Genomic DNA, 17,305 nt, shown 5'->3' with positions numbered 1-17,305 from the left:
ACTGTCAGAAATTCAATTATGAAAAAAAAAAAAAAAAGTTTAAAAAAAAAAAAAAAAAAAAAAAAAAAAAAAAGAAATTTACAGTAGAATTCTACCATAATTTTTGTCATTCTACCTTAAGCAAAGAGCAGCATTTGCTCCATTTACTGAAAAAGAGCTGTATGCCATCCACTGTATTAGTGTGCCCTAGACACACTCCAAGTCATGTGCTATAAGCACTTCACAGAGGAGAAACAGATTCACAGAGCTGGATATAGGCTGGTTACGTAGCATGGCAACCCTGCTAGTATAAACCATAACTGGCTGTCAAAACCTAACTATCTCACTGTTGAAAAACCAATCAAGAAGCAAGTAAGACCTTCTACTCACAAGAATGTCAGAGTGTGGCACTGCTGAGAACCAATACTCAGTTTGGAAATACTCAAAAAAAATTTTAGGTATGTTTCCAACAGAAATAAATTCCAAGGCAGTTTATAAAAGTCAGGAAGAAGTATAATAAAACTGAAATTGCTACAATATATTTCAAAACTCTTGCCCTAAAACTGTTATACTTAATAGCATACATAAGGAACTGAGAACCCTGTAGATGACAGACATCACAAGATATTTCACAATTTTTGAAGTATTTAACTAGAACTGGCAGAGTTAGCTTTTTGGTTGTGAGCCTTTAACGGCTGAGCCATCTCTCCAGCCCCAGATTAACTTTTAATATAAGGTAATTTAAAACTTCTTAGATACGGAAGTCAAGAACAATGACTTATATATTCCTATCATAAGAGACGATTTTTAAGTTAAAATTAGTATTTTAAGTTAAAATTAAAAATTCAAGCACTGAATTTATATCCTCTCAGTTTATTATTAAATAAACTTTGGGGCTGAGATATAGATCAGTGGTAGAGGGCCTTGGGGTCTATCCTGAGAAGTACACCAAAAACAAACAAAAACCATAAATCCTAAGGATCATGAGTATAAAAAATATACTGCACACAAAAGGAGGAAATATGTATGTGCTCACACAACACACACACACACACACTCACAAAAACACTAAAATGTCTTTTCAAACTTACCAGTAATTCTACTCCAAAGAAAATCCCCGACACCGTCCTCTCCGCTAATAAAGGTCCTCTGAAGCGTACAACTCCTGGAAATTTCTCTTCCCCAGATCGCAGCTGTACTTTCACAGGACTGCCCACGTCTACCTGGAGGCCTTTACTTAGTCGGAGTCTGTTTCTAAATAGGCTGAGCCTCTCCTCACAGTTGGTAATTGCCAACAGTAACTCTGTGAATTTTTCATTTATTTCTACAACATCCTTTTCATCAACAAACAGAACTGCATGCGGTTGCTCCAAGATTTTTAATCCAATCTGATTTTTCTTGCCTTTTGTAGAAGGAACTCTTGAATGCCCCACAGAACGGTCTTGGATGTACTGTCCTATACTCCCTTTGGGTACTTTCAGCAGCTTCTGAGTTTGTTTGTCTGTTACACTGCATTCTTGAAGAAGCAGATAAAAAATCCGTTCTTCCCAGTAGGGTGAAGTAACTTTCTCTTGGCTCCACAGGCCTGAACTCATTGTGACAGTAACTTTCAGAACATTAACTGGCAAAAAGGAGCCACTAGTAAATCTGTCATAAAATCCAAAAAAATGAACTCACTATAAGTCCCAAAGCAAGATTTTAGCAACCTGGCATCCATGTTGTAAAAAGACAGCAATTCAAAGAGCCTGGCAAACAAGCAAAGCAAACTTTAGACTCCATTCAATACAACCTTAAATTAAAGCTTAAGATTTTAAAAATCACATTTATACACACACACATACATATATATACATACATACACATCTCAAAGAGCTAAAAGCATGTGACTGTGTCTACTGTAACTGCATTTTAAGAAAGCCAGAAGCAAAGCATTTGCAGACATTAACAATAATGACTATTTCAAAATTATAAAATCACAATCTCTGAGATTTTTTTTTCCTTTCAGTTTTTTGTTTGGTTGTTGCTTTGGTCCTAGTTTTTTTAAGACTGGGTTTCTCTGTATAAGCCCTTACTGTCCTAGAACTTGCTCTGTAAACCAGGCTGGCCTTGAACACAGAGATCCACCTGCCTCTGCCTCCTGAGTAATGAGATTAAAGGTGTGGGCTACCACTGCCCAGATGAGATGTTTTTAAACTATAAAGTAGCATTTCAGTCTTACTTGAACGGATAAGACACAGGGCTTTGAGAAAACATGCATAATCTTATTAATTAAAAAGGCTATTATTTCTAAGCATGTAACTTAAGTAGTAAGTTACATATTATAGTACTGAACATCTTTTATCAATAAAAATATGACAATATTATATTTGGAAGCTTCATCTACAATTCATTTATGTTTTATCTGACTCAACTTTATTTTTATACATTTTATTTACATGTGTATATTCTGTATCTGTATGATTATATGCCCCGTGTGTATAGGTATTCCAGGAAGCCATAAGAAGGGATGGTTGGAACCTCTGGAGCTGAATTGATAGGTAGTTGTGAGCTACCCACCATGAGTACAGGGGACTGAATTCAGGTACGCTGGAAGAGCAGTATAAACTCTTAATTGCTAACCCATCTCTTTAGGCCTCCTCACTTTCATTATCATAATCTTGTATATTTTGTGCTTAGACAGGGAGATGTTAACTAAATTAATTATAACTACTATTTAATTTCTTACAATTAATAAACAAATATTATAATCTAAGTATATAAATAATATTTGAAAATGGTTTATAGCCTCAAAATTTGGACTATGTAATAATGACATATGACTATAGGATAATAATACTGAATTATAGATGTTTATATCAATAAATTGTGGGGTTTGTGTCACAGTTTTAACTATGTATTAAAAAATAATATACAAGCGATTACTTTCCAGCTTCAATTTTTCGTTTAAAACTGTTACAAAAATAATTACACAATTCTGTAGTTAAAGCCTACTCTTATTGATGACTTTAAACTATATAATTTCAAATGCTGTATAAGACAGGTCTATAGCCAACATCATGCTAGAGAAAAACCTAAAGCAATTCTCCTAAAATCAGGAACAAGGCAAAGTTATCCGCTCTTGCTACACATGAATACCACAGTTCACATGAAAGGTACAAGGTCAACATGTAGGAACTGGTTCTCTCCATCTACCATGTCAGCTCTAGGAATCGAACTCAGGTCATCAGGCTTGACAGCAAATACCTTTACCTACTAAGCCATCTTGACAGTCTAAAATCTACTATTTTGTAAGCCAATTTAAAAATATAAAGTTGAAAGAAAATTAGAGTTAGAAGGAAGATTTCCTGCTTAGCTAGACTGCTGATCCCAGAAGCCATGGTTATTAAAACAAAATTCCCAGTGGCAGGTATGGGATACCCTCCTTGTCAGTCAGGCAGGTCCTAAAGGCCCCCAAGACAATACAGATTCTTGCCAATCCTCTTGGTTGCCATCAGAACTAGATGGTGAGATTCTATTGCTGAAGACAACATACTCCCTAGCTGTAAGATATAGAGAAACCAAGCTAGAGCTGAGACAGACACTTCCTCCCTGCTAACTAGCTTTCAGTGTTGAAAGATGCTATGTACACTGGGGAGAGTAGGACATCAGCCATCTTACCCAGCTGTGAACCCCAGGACTACAACAGTAACCCAGCAAGCAAGTTAACCTAACATGCCTACTAGTAGCAAGACTGTGATGGGATCAACCAGCTACACTCTATTGGATTTGAGGCCTGCTCTGGCTAGAAGGAATCAATGCCAGGTATTATAAACAAGTTCAGAAACTCACGGCTTAGGGTTTAACTTAATACTGTTGTTTACCTAAATTGGCATGGTGTCCAACTGCCTTCTAAACATCTCTGGTTATAGCCACATTATGTCTTAATCAGAGAGGCTTTTTTTTTTTTTTCCCCACAATGAACAGCAGTGTCCAAGGTTCTGAGAAAAGGGGAACAGCTTGAGTGCTCAGCTCTAAGCAGAACATTTATACTACTCCCTCTAAGGTTCAGGCAATGTTGCAGAATGGGGTGGAGTCTTGGGAGGAGAATATAAAACCTGGAAGATAGGGAAAATAAGAGCAAAACACTATCTTCTGGCCATAACACAGCCACTGCAATCATGAACTCACAGCAGCTGTGATTGCTTATTGGGCCCATGTAAGACTGGACATGTCAATAACTAGTCATGGATTAGGAAGGGGTTCGTGGGTACATCCTTGCTAAACTATTGGCTACTAGGTGATCCTGGGGAAGAGAAAATCATCATCTTTAGATATGTACCCACCACTGAGACCAACTAGGCTCAACAGGTGGCCTTCATTAAGCTTAATGGGTCATAAAAGAAAAATAACATGAATGTGGTAAGGGGACCTGTAGGGAGGGAGTAGGATGGAGTGGAAGGAAAATAAGATGAGGCAAGAGTAACCAAAACATATTACATACATATTTGCACCCTGTGAAGTCCAATACTAACTCAGCAGGAGCCACTAGTGGCAGGACTGCCATAGGATCAAGCAACCATGCTCTATCGGATTTGAGGCCTGCTCTGCTAAAAGGAATCCATGCCAGATATTATAAGCCAGTTCAGAATCCATGACATAGGGGCTCACTGCTAGAGAACAAAAGTTTAAAAACACAATTATATCCTTTCAAATTAAGGGCTTCATTATTTAATTATCTTTCTGAAAAGAATAGTTCCATGTATCTCTGTCACAAGAATGTGGTTATTTGTTTTATCCTTCTTTGAGACAGAGATATCCATCTCCATCCCTGTGGCTAAAGGTAGTAATTAATAAAGCTATCATATATATCCATTCAATTCTTGCAATTTAAATCAAATACTCTTAGAACTAAAGCAGAAATGGTATTATTTGACTCAATAATAAAGCAACATTGCTATGTTTCACACACAAGAGTAACATATCTCTTAAAAGTATCCCAACATTTTCACAAGTCTGTCCCTTTGCAAGCCCAAATGAGAGACTCTGGTCACCCAAGACAGGATAAGGCAGGCACTCCTCCAAACCACTGCCACCTGAAGCACCTGCACACTTGGTGAGGCTGGAGGCAGCAGCGGCAGCATGAGCGGCTCCTCTTCCTGCTTCCTTTTGTAATGTGCTCTTTAATTCCACTTGAGGGCACTGTCTACTTCAACAGAAAAGGGAACAATTTATATCTGCTACTTACATAACACACCTGTAGACACCTCAATCTTAGCCCAACGTAAACAAAATCCCTCAAGAGGACACCCAAGAAGCTACACAACCCCTTAATATGGCTCTGTGCCTCTGAGGAACCAAGATAAAGTGTTTGGCTTTTTTACTAAAATGCTATTATGTCAGCATTAAGGAAATTACCTTTTTCTTGATCACTAAGGTATCATTAGGAATATAAATTATTATTAATGAGTCTCAATATAAAAGGCTGTTTATTACTTTGTTATAAAGCTTTTCATCCTGTCCTCTGGCTCTCTTGCCTGTTTTATAGAAATCACAGTATATACTTATATGTCCCTCTTGCAATCAGCCATTTTCTGTGGTTTCCTGCAGTCAGCCTGTGACTGTTTTTGTGATGTTCTTGCTTTCCAGTTTACTGCTTCTAAACAGTTCTAAGAAGTGAGGTGATGAGCTATGTTTGTGTGTCTGGAAAAAGCAAAGCAACACAAATGAAGAGGAATAGACAAATTCTAGAGGGGTACTGAAGACAAAGGTACACAAGGCCTTATTACAAAGAGGTTTTAAGACTGCTCCCAGGTTCAGGTAGTCAAAAAGCAGCAAGTTATTGTTTGGGGTCTCTTTAAAATGCATTTCAAAATTTTTGACCAAAAACATTTCATAGCTATTTTATTTTTAAAATGATTCTTTTCATTTCTAAAATTTCTAAAACTGGGTATCTTTAGATGGTAAGTTGGTACCTGCCTATTCTATTAACTCTCTCTAACTTAACAACTAATGCTAGACAGCAAGTTCACAGGAATGCGGAGAGAGAGAGTATGAGGAGGAGATTTTCAAGTATACTCTCTTGTTATTTGGCAAATGGAATCACTGTGAAGGTGAACATACCAGGAACATTGTCTAAACATCTAAACATTGTCCCATGTCTGACCGGGTAACAGTAACTGTGTATATTTTGATTAATTACTGAAAGACTGAAAGAAGAGTATCAAAGAGCTGGACCACAACAATGTAGCCTCAAACTGTTCAGCATGACACAAAGACGAAAGGAGGCCTTTCTTGGGGACACTGGAGACGAGGGAACAGAAAAGAATCAGAGATCTGAAATCATTATTTGCTTATGAGCATGTTGTCAGCCTGAATGCTGAGTAAAGGAGGGTTCCATTATGTTAAAATAAAAATTATTAAACTAAATGAGGGTTAAAAAAATAAATGTTGAACAATCTCCAGTGAATGAAATGATAAGATGAACAGGATGCAAGTCCTACAACAAATAATGATCAGAATTACCAGGTTTTAAGAATCACAATATGAATGTCATCAGCTACATAAAAGCGATAATGTAACTTTTCTAGACTATAAAACATCTAGATGCTCAAGTGATCAAGTTGTACCATCCCTAAGAAACTCACAAAGACAGGTGTAATTCAATGACTTCTGGCCTCTTCTGAGGTAGCCTCCTTGTTCTAAACACCACAGAAAGCTTTCTAAATCACAATAGAAATTACAATACTAAATACTGCTCAAATCACAAATGGTAAAGAGGTAAGCAGGCTGGCATGGATATGCAAGAAAAGAGCCACATCTTCTCCAAATGCTTTCAGTCAGTTAGAATGACTAACTTAAGAAAAAACAACTCTTACTAAAAGAACAAGTCATTACATGCCTAAACAGTAAATAGAAATACAGAGATTTCAAGACCAGAATAATTTGTGACACGAGGATAGAGTCACAAAACCAAGTGGGACTTAAAGGTTTATTTAAAAAAAGAAAAGAAAAAAAGTCTGGCTCTTGCATCTGCAGTCACATCAAGAAGACAGGAACAATGCTGTCTCTTGTGAGTTAAACCTAGCCACTGGGCTCTAAAAATGTGACTTCCCCACTCACTCCTTGTCTTTCCAGGGACTAGACCAGAAAACATGATTAGCTTAGATTGTAATGGTGGAAGCCAAAATGCTATTTCCTTGTCCTATTTAAGTGACCAGAAGTTTCTACTATGTTAAAAATAAGAATCAAGAAATAGAGAAACATGATGTTTGCCTAAAATATCATTAATTCTCTGGGGGGAAAAAATCACAATCAGTTTTATACTATGCTACTATCCATATAAGTAGAAACAAGTAAGGGGAAATGTCACAATTATGAAAGCAGGTTGTTTGGAGCGTCATTTGAAACTAAAAATGTAAGATGACAGTATAAACACCAGGAGCAAAACACTAAGTATAGATTGATGGGCAGGATAATTACTGCTCTTTCTTCATGTATTAAAGACTTCCTTAAATCACTTAAGCACAATTTCAGGTATCTTCTGTTTAATATGTCATTTTTACATAACAAGTTCCTGGTCTTATCAGCTCATCTCAAAAGTTTCCAGTCCAAACAAGGCTTTTTTTTTTTTTTTTTTTTTAAAGAATACCTTAAAATTTTGCAGCAGAACATTAGAGAATGTTCTGGGTACTGTCAACAACATTCAAATTACATGAACTTCACTAAGAATTTCCAGCAAATCATTTTCCTTCAATACTGTTCTAGTGCAAATCCACCCACTACCCAGCGGGGAGCAGCAGGCTAAATTCTTGGGGCCATTCAACCTACTTGAGGTATGAGGGGGTGTGCAAGAGACTGATGCTTGAATGCACGCCCTCTTGATGCCTGCATTCTTCTCTGGAGCCAATGATTACAAAAATGAGCAATCTTATTAGGAATCCCTGATTAGCCCCAACACAGACACACACACACAACACACACACAGCAAGGTATGAATGAATGCTCCTCTAAGGAGACAACTTTCCAGGGAAAAGCAAAGCGGGGATGGTGGGGGTTGGGAGATTGCAAGGCTTGGTGGCTAGAGGATGACAAACCCCTAAAACATGCAAATGCCAAGGGGTGGAATAGAAAAAGATGCCAAGGACATGAATAACCTGGCAGCTGACCCAGACTCAGTTCCAGACCGTGATCATTCACGACTTGGCGTTCTCCTCCAAGGCTGACCATAATAATAAAAGGAAAAACAAGGTACCTGTCTCAACAGGGTGCACCTTCCAACTACACAACTGTGCAAAACCATCCCTCCTCCCCCCCCCCCCCAGGCCAGAGAAACTGAAAGAAAAAGCAGAACACGCCATTTAGCGAGGCCAGACTGCTCTTCCGGGAATGGAGCCACCAACACCCCACAAAACAGCACAGACGTGAGGTACCATAACCCGAGATTCTCCCTGCCTCCTGCAGCCGTTGGGAGCCAGACAGGGTCCCGGCCTCAGTTTCCCCATCTGTCCACGACGGCGGGCCAGAGAGAAAGACGGAGTCCTGCACTGCTCCTACCCAAGCCCTGTGGTGCAGGAGTCCCGCGAGTCAGGAGCCCTCAGGCAGGCTGGAGGTGACAACCGCGGTTGACGTCAGAAGCTCGTCGGCCCGGGGCAGCTAACGGGCGGGCGCTGAGGCCCGACGGTCGCCTCCGCGCTTCAGGGCGCCTGAGGCAGAGCAGGAACACTGGGGACCTAGCGTCAGCCGCGCGGCCGCGCACACTCACCCGCCTCGGCCGCCGCTCAGCGCCGCAGCCCCGGGCTTCAGAACCGGCGTCCCGGGCCGGCCGGGCGCCCCACACCCACCACCCCAGTATTTACCTCAGGCGCGCGGGCCCCCGCACAGCCGAACCTGCTACCTGGGCCCGCCCCCACCTGCCCCGCCTCCGAACCGCCCGCGGGGAGGGAGGAGCGGAGGCGGAGAGGGTAGATGCCGCGCTAGCCAATTGTATCCAGAGATCCGACCCTGCGTGCGCTCTGATTGGGTCTTCCTGTAACAGACCTTCCTCCAATGGCTGCTGGCAGGGTGCTGGCTGAAGGGACTTTCCGCTCGGTCAAGCTCGGTGGAGGCAAAGGGAAAGCGAAGGGGCGGGGCAGAGGAGAAAGGGTGGGGGCGAGGAGCGATGGCTGATTGGGCAAAAGGCCGCCAGTGCCATGTCACCATTGGCTGAAACCACGCCTGGGCGGGGCGCTGTGCTCTTAGCTCCACCCTCCTTGCGCGGGTCTTGGCTCTTGGCTTAGCTGTCAAAACTAGGGTGGGAAGCGATCCAGAGAAGAACTGAGAATAATTTTCAGGGTTCCATTGAAAGAACAAAGCTTAGAATTACACCTAGAGTCAATGTTTTCTTTCTCAGTTTGTCAACATGTAACACGGGGAACTCCCAACCATCCTGAGCCTCAATTTCCTCGTCTGTAGAACGGAGGTGTTAGTACCACCTGTTTTACCGGATTATTGTGAAATGCTATATAGTATCTCCTAACAGTAGACTCTGTACAAATTGAAGCTCTTTCTGTCCTCAGATGGGGTCTGAGACACCTGCTGATTTTTTAAACTTCTGTGGCCACCTCTCCCAGGTTGGAGAGAGTCTCCTACGGATAAAGAAAGGCTTTCCACCCTCTACCTTACCCAGGACTGCATCCCTGGCCACCAGCCAGAATTAAGGGTATAGTGAAGGATCTTTCAATTAGACGGAAGGATTCTGACTCCCAAAAGTGTTCAAAATATTTAAAGAAACTCTTTTTATAATCAGCCCCAGAGCCTGGCAGCACATGACTTGCTTCACTGGATAGTTCTCTTAATTAATTCCTTCTCCTTTGACATTTTAACTACTAATTATGGGAGAAGGTGATTAATACTGAGAAGGAGGTGTGTGTGTGTGTGTGTGTGTGTGTGTATGTGTTTAATCATGACACAAATTTCCCCAGTGGAGACTACCATGTTTCTGAAAATCCAAACAATGGAAACTAATAAGAACACAGAAGCAGACAGACACATGGGTGATTGCTAACAGTATTAACTCACTACTCCTCTCCCTGCTGAAATCACCCATGATGAAATTGGCATCTTTTGAAAACTGAAGCCTCAACTCTTACCTGTCTTTCATGGGTATACATATCTCCTGTTCCCAATTTCCCAAGCTCTAGCCACATGATATAAATCAATAGTGACACGCAGTGGCCTTAGACAACAACATTCCCCTATAGATCTGGATTCTCCCATGACACTGGCATGACTCAGAGATCCAGTCTGGCTGTGTAGGAGGACATTTTGCTTGGCCCCATCTAACAAGGAAGAGGACAGAGTTGAGGAAGCAGACTTGGGAATCTTTTAGTGGGCCAAGCAGACTTATTTTCTCCAGATTGCCAGAGTCCTTCCCCCATTCTGTTTTGTCTCCTCAAATCCTTTCTCTCATGCTCATTGTCCTTAGGCTCCTGGAGATGTGATTACCGCTCCTGGCTGAAGCATCTTTATGTCCTTTTTGATAGTGGCATCTTGTATAGTTGAATGCTCTGCTTCAGTAGGGTTTGCCACTGCACTATCAGTGACCACGTACCTCACTTATCCCCACCCCCACCCCCGCTGACACATGCTCACTGAATCAGGATCAGGGCCTGACTTCATCCAAGATCGCCAGCTCATCCAAACCTTACTTACGTGCAGGCTCTTCTTAGTCACCATTCCAGGTCAGTTGGTACTGGCTGCCTAGAACTGAGCTGCCTAGAACGATGCTGAAGCTGTGCGTTCAGGCTCAAGAGATAAAATAGCCGCCATGGTCTGACACACAAAAATGATGTCATTGCCATACTAGATACTATTTGCAGTTCTTCATCTTTCCAGTGTCTTGTTTTACGGGCGGGAGATTAAGGTCCAGAGTGGGAAAATAGCTTCCCTCAGTTACACAGCTGTTTCTTCGCCTGAGTTTAAGTGGTATCTCTGACTAAAGTGCTTCCTAGGCCTCCACAATCTTCCCTTCAAGTAAGGCCCAGCCCAAGTGCAAACTCTACCAGCCATCTTTTCAGATGACTCCAGACCCCATTGATCACCTCTTGCTTCCCTGCCCTCAGCCTGTCCCACCCAACCTGGGCTTGGCTCCGTGCAGATCAGGTTAAGTAGCTGAGCAGCTACCAGGAAACACATCTAAGTAGAGAGCAGGAATGCCTGGTCTGCCTTCCTGGGGGAGGGGAGAAGAGTAGCGCCCCCCACCCCCGTGTTCCGTGTTGACAGCTCAGTTACAGTTAGGATAAGAACAGTCTAAGAACTCTGAGAAGGGAGAGGTGCACTCCGAAGCAGCCTGAGAAGGGCTCCTGCAAAGTAAGAGAGCAATGATGAATGTCAGCAGGGGCTGATGGAACACCCCAAAGGGAACAGGAAGTGCACAGCATGTTGAAAGAACTGAGAAGGGGAACGTGCTGTCACCATAGCACGCTGCATCAGGGCCAGGTGGGTCCTTGTGCCTAGAGCAGCAGGAAGGGGTTTTAGCCTGGTTGTGTGATTCCAAGCTGTCTCACCTAATCCCCTTACTATATGTGTAGGACTCCCCCCACCCTCAATGCATGGCCCTCTCTAGACTGCATCCAGATAGCCTTTTAGGAGCTATTGAGCGACTCACAGTGGGTACTGAAGGAAACATTTCTTAGTGGTGCTGGCACGCCCCTGACATAGACCCTGTTTGCTTTGAACCTCCCAGGGGGGCTACCCCAGGCCTCACCAAGCCCTGTGTTTATTTTATATTTTTCTGCTTACTCCACATCTGTACTTAACACAATCCAAAGTGGACATCTGGTGTCCCTGCTCCACTGCCTCTCCCCACACCCCCACACCCCCCCCCCATAACTGGTGACATCCAGTCACATATTCAGCTTCTGTGATTCCTGTTGTGTTCCCACCAATCCAGTGAACATGGCCCTGAATCACAAAAGCTACGTAGACCAGATATCCCGGCAGGTGAGGATAGGGTACCATCGCTTTCTCCACAGAAGCCTACCATGGTGTCTTGATCGCGGGTGAGGAGCACCCTCTGAGTACCCTTTGTCACCGAGGTACTTGCCTCTGGAGAAGGGACTCCCGGTACACCTGAGCATTCCATCTGGACGCTTTCACTCTGACCACCAGAAAGCTCTTTTCAATGAGATAAAAAGCATGACTTTAATCATCTTGAAGCTAGCACGGATGAGCCATCGCTCTCCTCTTTGAGTGGTTATCAGTATTATTCTCAATGATGAGTGATTTCTGTGGCCGAGTCTAAAGCACAGAGAAAAAGGCTTAGTGCTCCTCTCCGACACATTAGTGCCACATCTGGAACCCATCTGGGGCAGTGCACACACTAAGCATGGTCTCATGTCCAGTGCAGCCACCCTCCTTTGCGAAGGAAGCTATAGTGGAACCTGCTTTGGTTTCTGCTCCCATTTTTCAAAAAAAGCATTTGCTGCTCTTTCAGAAGACCCAGGTTCAATTCCTACTACCCACATGCTGGGTCACAACCACCTGTGACTCCAGTTTTAGGGGGGGGTCTGATGCCTTATTCTGAACTCTGAGGGTGCCAGACATGCAGGACTGCCCACATATACATGCAGGCAATAGGTCTTCACTTAGTTATTAAAAACTGGGTGCCTATTATGTGCTGTGTACCCTGTGGGGCTCTCAAGCAGCGGCTATTCCAGGGAAAGTATGTCAGCCTTCCGTTGCTGTGACAGAATACAGGAGAAAATTAACTTGTAAGGAAGAAGCGTCGCTGTTGGCTCGGGAGTTTCATGGGTGCTTTGATCTGTTGCTTTGAGGCTGTGGTATTAAACTATTATAGGGTGGCAGTTGATTCCCTTGTGGAAGTCAGGAAGCAAAAGAGACACGAAGAACCCCAAATGACCAGAAGACCTCCGATTAGGCTCCAGCCCTTAAAGGCTCCACCACATCTCAGTAAACCACAGATTGGCAATTAGATCTTTAAAACACGAGACTTCGAAGGATAGTCAAGATCGAAACTCTCTATCAAGAAGAAAGAGGCAACTGCACCCAAAGAGTCCACACTGAGAAGACCCTGAGACAGGCGAGGGTGAGAGTTGGAGGGGAGGGGCATATTGTTCAAGGAAGGATTTCCTCAAGGAGGTGATTATAAAATCCCCAAGGAAATAGGCACAAATACACCACAGAGAATAGTGGCACCAGAGGAATAATCAGACAGCTGTGTGTGTCTGGAAGCAGCAAAGAAGACCTCAGTAGAGGAATACTGTAGGGAACATGGTGTTCCGTGACCAAGAGAACCCTAGAAGGAGACCTTGACTTTACTCTGCCTTAGATGGGAAGTCACAGAGGGCTTAGAGCAGAGGGGTGGCCAATGTTGGCTTGTGTTGGTTCTATGAGGCTCAGTCTGCAGGCCGGGGACAAAAGCAAAGAAACTGGCTAAAGGACTGCTACAGGTAAGAGGCAACTTGTTTCCTGGGATGGAAGCGGTGAACAAGAAGCCGTGGAGAGAGATAGAAGAACATGGAACCAAGGGGCTAAAAAAGAAACTCACTGGGCATGGCAGTACACACTTGTCACCCAAGCAAGGAGGAAGTCTGTGGCAAGAAGATCGCATTCAAAGCCAGCCTGGGAATCGCGGGAAAATGTTTAAAAAAAAAAAAAAATCAAGGAGAAAAAAAGTTTGGGAAGAGACAAAGGATGGAAAGTCATTCTATCATTTTGAATGGATAACTGACAGAGGAGAGATGGCTAGGGGGCCATTGGAGAGCATAATCATAGACTGCGGTTAAATTTAGAGCCAAAACAACAGGTATCTCAGGGGAGCACAGCTAAAGAGCTCGCTAGCTCCGGGTTGCCAGTCTACACGGAGGTAGTCTGTTTGGATGTAACTCTCAAACAGGAAATTACTCAGCTCAGCCCCACCCCCACCCCTCATCCAGGATGATCTGTTTACACTATCCGAAATCTGAGGCTGAACATCTCTCACCCATGAACGTGGCAGAGCTTAGCCCATCACACTGGGCCAACTGAGTGGGAGGAGATGCACCAGGAATACATTACATTAAAACTCTGGTCTAGATGCAGCCCACTTCAGACACGGTTCCTTCGCTCAGGTTCCTCTCTCTCTCTCTCTCTCTCTCTCTCTCTCTCTCTCTCTCTCTCTCTCTCTCTCTCTTCNTCTCTCTCTCTCTCTCTCTCTCTCTCTCTCTCTCTCTCTCTCTCTCTCTCTCTCTCTTCGTCTTCTTCTTCTTCTTCTTCATGCCTTTTCTTTTCAGTAGTGGAGACTCAGCCCTGGCCTGCACACAGGCTAGGCAACTGCTTCTCCACCTAGCTACACCCCCAGCCTTTTGATCACGTTTCTATGCCGCATATTCATTTCAGTATCTTGTTTCCTGACTGTGGAGGAGGCTGAAGCAGGGGTGAGGGGAAATACTCGAGCCCTTCTCTCCCAGTCATGATGACTGTAACTGAACTCTGAAGAATTTCCTAAACTAAAATCTAGACAAGTCTCCTGCTCTGGTACCTTTTGTTCTGCACACAAGAATTAGGGACTTTTGGTCACATGGGAAGCCAGCTAGTGCCAGGCTAAGCCAACGGCTGTAAAGCCACGTGCTTCTCCAGTAACCTCTCAGCCAAAGAAATGTAAGACTAAGAACTCAAGTTCACTGGTTATCTGCTCAGGCCCAAGAGTCCTTTCAGTGCTGTCCACTGGCCTTCTGAAAGTCTGGAAAGTTCTTCATCCCTGAACTCCAGTAATTTCCTACCAAAGTCTGAGTACCATCCTTGTCTGGGTCCTTGTACTCTCCATCTCTCTTCCTGTTCTCTCTCTCTCTCTCCTCCATCCCCGTTGTCACCCCTCTCTCCATCTCTCTCTCCAACTCTCTCCCTGTTCTCTCTCTCTCCCTTTTTCTCTCTCCATCTCTCTCCCTGTTCTCTCTCCCCCCACCCCCGTTTCTCTCTCTCCTTCCCTCCTTCCATCTCTCTCCCATTTGATATTAAGTCTCACATAGCTCAGGTTGACCTCAACTCATTAGGTAGCCAAAGATGACCCTAGTTGTTTTTTCCCTTGTACCTCCCAAGTGTTGATTACTACACTTGGCTTTGGCCTCTTATTTCTTCCCAACCTCTCCCTGGATGATGCCATTTGGTTTTAAGAACTCGTTTTGGTGCTGAGGACACCCACCCCATTCTCTCTGGCCGCACCCTCTCCAGGCTCCAGGCTCATCACAATAAATGCTTCTCTTAGGCATAGGAAACTTGACTGCCCAAAACAGAAGTCTCTTCCTCCTGACTTTATCATACTTGCTACCCCAGCCCTCATGTGCTCAGGACTGAACTCTGTTATTCTAGACAATTCCCTTCCCCTGGGCCCTATCTACCCATCAACCCCTGGGCATCTGCCTCTGGAGAATCTCTGAGGTCTATCCTCCTAGCTCTACCTCTCCCATACCCAGCCTGCTCTAGCTCCCCAGTTGCCTTCCCACTTCCTCCTCTTGTCCCTACCCTTATGGATTTGGGTCACAACTCCACCCGAGAAGCAAGTTCTTTGTTAAAGAAAAGTTAGATCATATCTCCCCTGCTTAGAATATTCCAATAGCTTGGCCTTATTTTACTTATTTAGATTTTTAGATAGATAGATAGATAGATAGATAGATAGATAGATAGATAGATAGATAGATACTCACCACATAGCCTAGGTTAGATTCAACTGCTAAATCTTCCCATGAGCTTTGTGAGTGCTGGGATTACAGGCAACACTTACCTCTATTCCAAAGTCAAGACCAAAGCCTTGATCACGGCCATGAAAATCCGGCCTACGGATCTTTGCAAACCCACCTATTGATACCCTCTCCCTGACTCAGAGCAAGTTCATTCCCTACAGTTGCAGCAGACCACCACAAATACCTAGCCCAAAAGTGACATAAACCACACCACGGCAATACCTGAAAGCTCTAAGTGGACTGGGCTCCCTCCTAGGCTCGGAGGGGGAATCTGGCTTCCTGTCATTCCCAGCTTTCAGACCTGAAGTCATGAGTTCTTTAACCCTTTTATGGCCTTCATGGCCAGAGGCATGACATCTGCTTCAGCTGTCTCTCTCCCATAAGGACACACAAATGTGACTGTGTGTAGGGCCAACCAGATAATTCATGGTCATCATCACCCCCATTTCCTGAAAATCTACAAAGTCCTTTCTTCTAGGTAAGGTTCTTTTGGGGGACTATTACTCAACCTGATGCACATTCAAAGACCTTTGCTCCTGGAGTCTTTATGCAGCTGGCCTGTGGCTCCTCTCTCTCTGCCCACTCACTAGTGGCTTGGTCACTGCCCACTCACTGGTAGCCTGCCTGGTCAGCACCTTCCCATTGAAGACCCAGCTTTCTTAGTTCATGGGAAGAACGCTCCTTGGGCCTGGTGTTTGTTTATGTCTAAGTAACACAGCTTTCCTTTGAGGAAGTAATGCGTGCCTGAGACGAGCAACATACAAGGAGATGTTTATCTATGGTCACCGATGAAGAGGTTTCTATCTGTAGTCTCTCGGCCTTGTTGCTGTGGCCCTGTGGCCGTGAAGCATGTCAGAGCAGAAATGTGGTAATGCAATCTGTTCCCCTCGAGAAGCAAGAGAGATCAACAAGGTTCAGAGGTCCTGATAGTCCTTGAAGGGCGTGACCCCCGAGTGGCCTCCCTTCCTTCAGGCTTCCTTGACTTTACTTCCAACCAGCCAGGTCCCAAGCCAACAACATATGAGCCTCTGAGGAATGTTTGAATCCTAGCTACAATTTTCTTCCTCGAATTTTAATAGAAAAGTATTACGTTATCCACATACTTTCAATAAACATGTTTTCTGCCTATCCGTCCCCTCTGTCCTCATGCTGGTGCTCTGAGAACAAGGACAATGGCCGCCTGTTTGACATTACTAGTTGATAAATTATTACTAAAGATGAGCTTACCATCCAACACGGTGCTGTGCAATCGGCATTCTAGCCTCTCCTTAGAGAAAGTGATCTTATCCCTCTTCGCCCATCATCTGACCCAACCACTTTCCAGGCAGGGCAGAGCCCCAGGAACAAAGAGAGCCCATGGAGATCCCTCACACAAACGCCCAGGGAGATGCCCCAGCATTTAGCAAGCCGGACACACCAAAGAACCTGTACGGAAGCAGGGATCCACTGTGGCCAACAGCCACCTGTGTGCATGGGCATAGCAAGACTAAGTCTTGTGTCTGTGAGGCCAGCACAAGGAGGCTGCTGGCAGAGGCAAGCCACATACCTGCCTTCTTCCTGTTAAAAGACATCTACTCACTTCTACAGCCACCAGGAGAGAACTAGGGAACTAAGGAAGGCCCACACTTCAC

General features: G+C 44.0%; 1 protein-coding gene across 8 annotated transcripts in view; it reads right to left on the bottom strand.

The window, feature by feature from the left end:
- Cyld (CYLD lysine 63 deubiquitinase) overlaps nt 1-8,896 on the bottom strand; it is a 55,927-nt gene extending 47,031 nt beyond the window's left edge. For 2 of the 8 annotated variants that reach the window (XM_029480370.1, XM_021169542.2), the window contains exons 1-2: nt 8,814-8,896; nt 1,071-1,724 (exon numbers count right to left, since the gene is read on the bottom strand). In XM_029480370.1, the coding sequence (XP_029336230.1) occupies nt 1,071-1,574 (504 nt within the window). In that variant the 5' untranslated portion in view covers nt 1,575-1,724; nt 8,814-8,896. The other 6 variants (XM_029480371.1, XM_029480376.1, XM_029480372.1 and 3 more) reach the window with 5 other exon arrangements.
- Nucleotides 8,897-17,305: the final 8,409 nt, after the last annotated feature.

The sequence above is a fragment of the Mus caroli genome, chromosome 8 (genome assembly GCF_900094665.2).
Source record: "Mus caroli chromosome 8, CAROLI_EIJ_v1.1, whole genome shotgun sequence".
In the NCBI taxonomy this organism is placed as follows: Eukaryota; Metazoa; Chordata; class Mammalia; order Rodentia; family Muridae; genus Mus; species Mus caroli.
The sequence above is the reverse complement of the archived record's forward strand: the minus strand, read 5'-3'. Positions and strand labels throughout refer to the sequence as shown.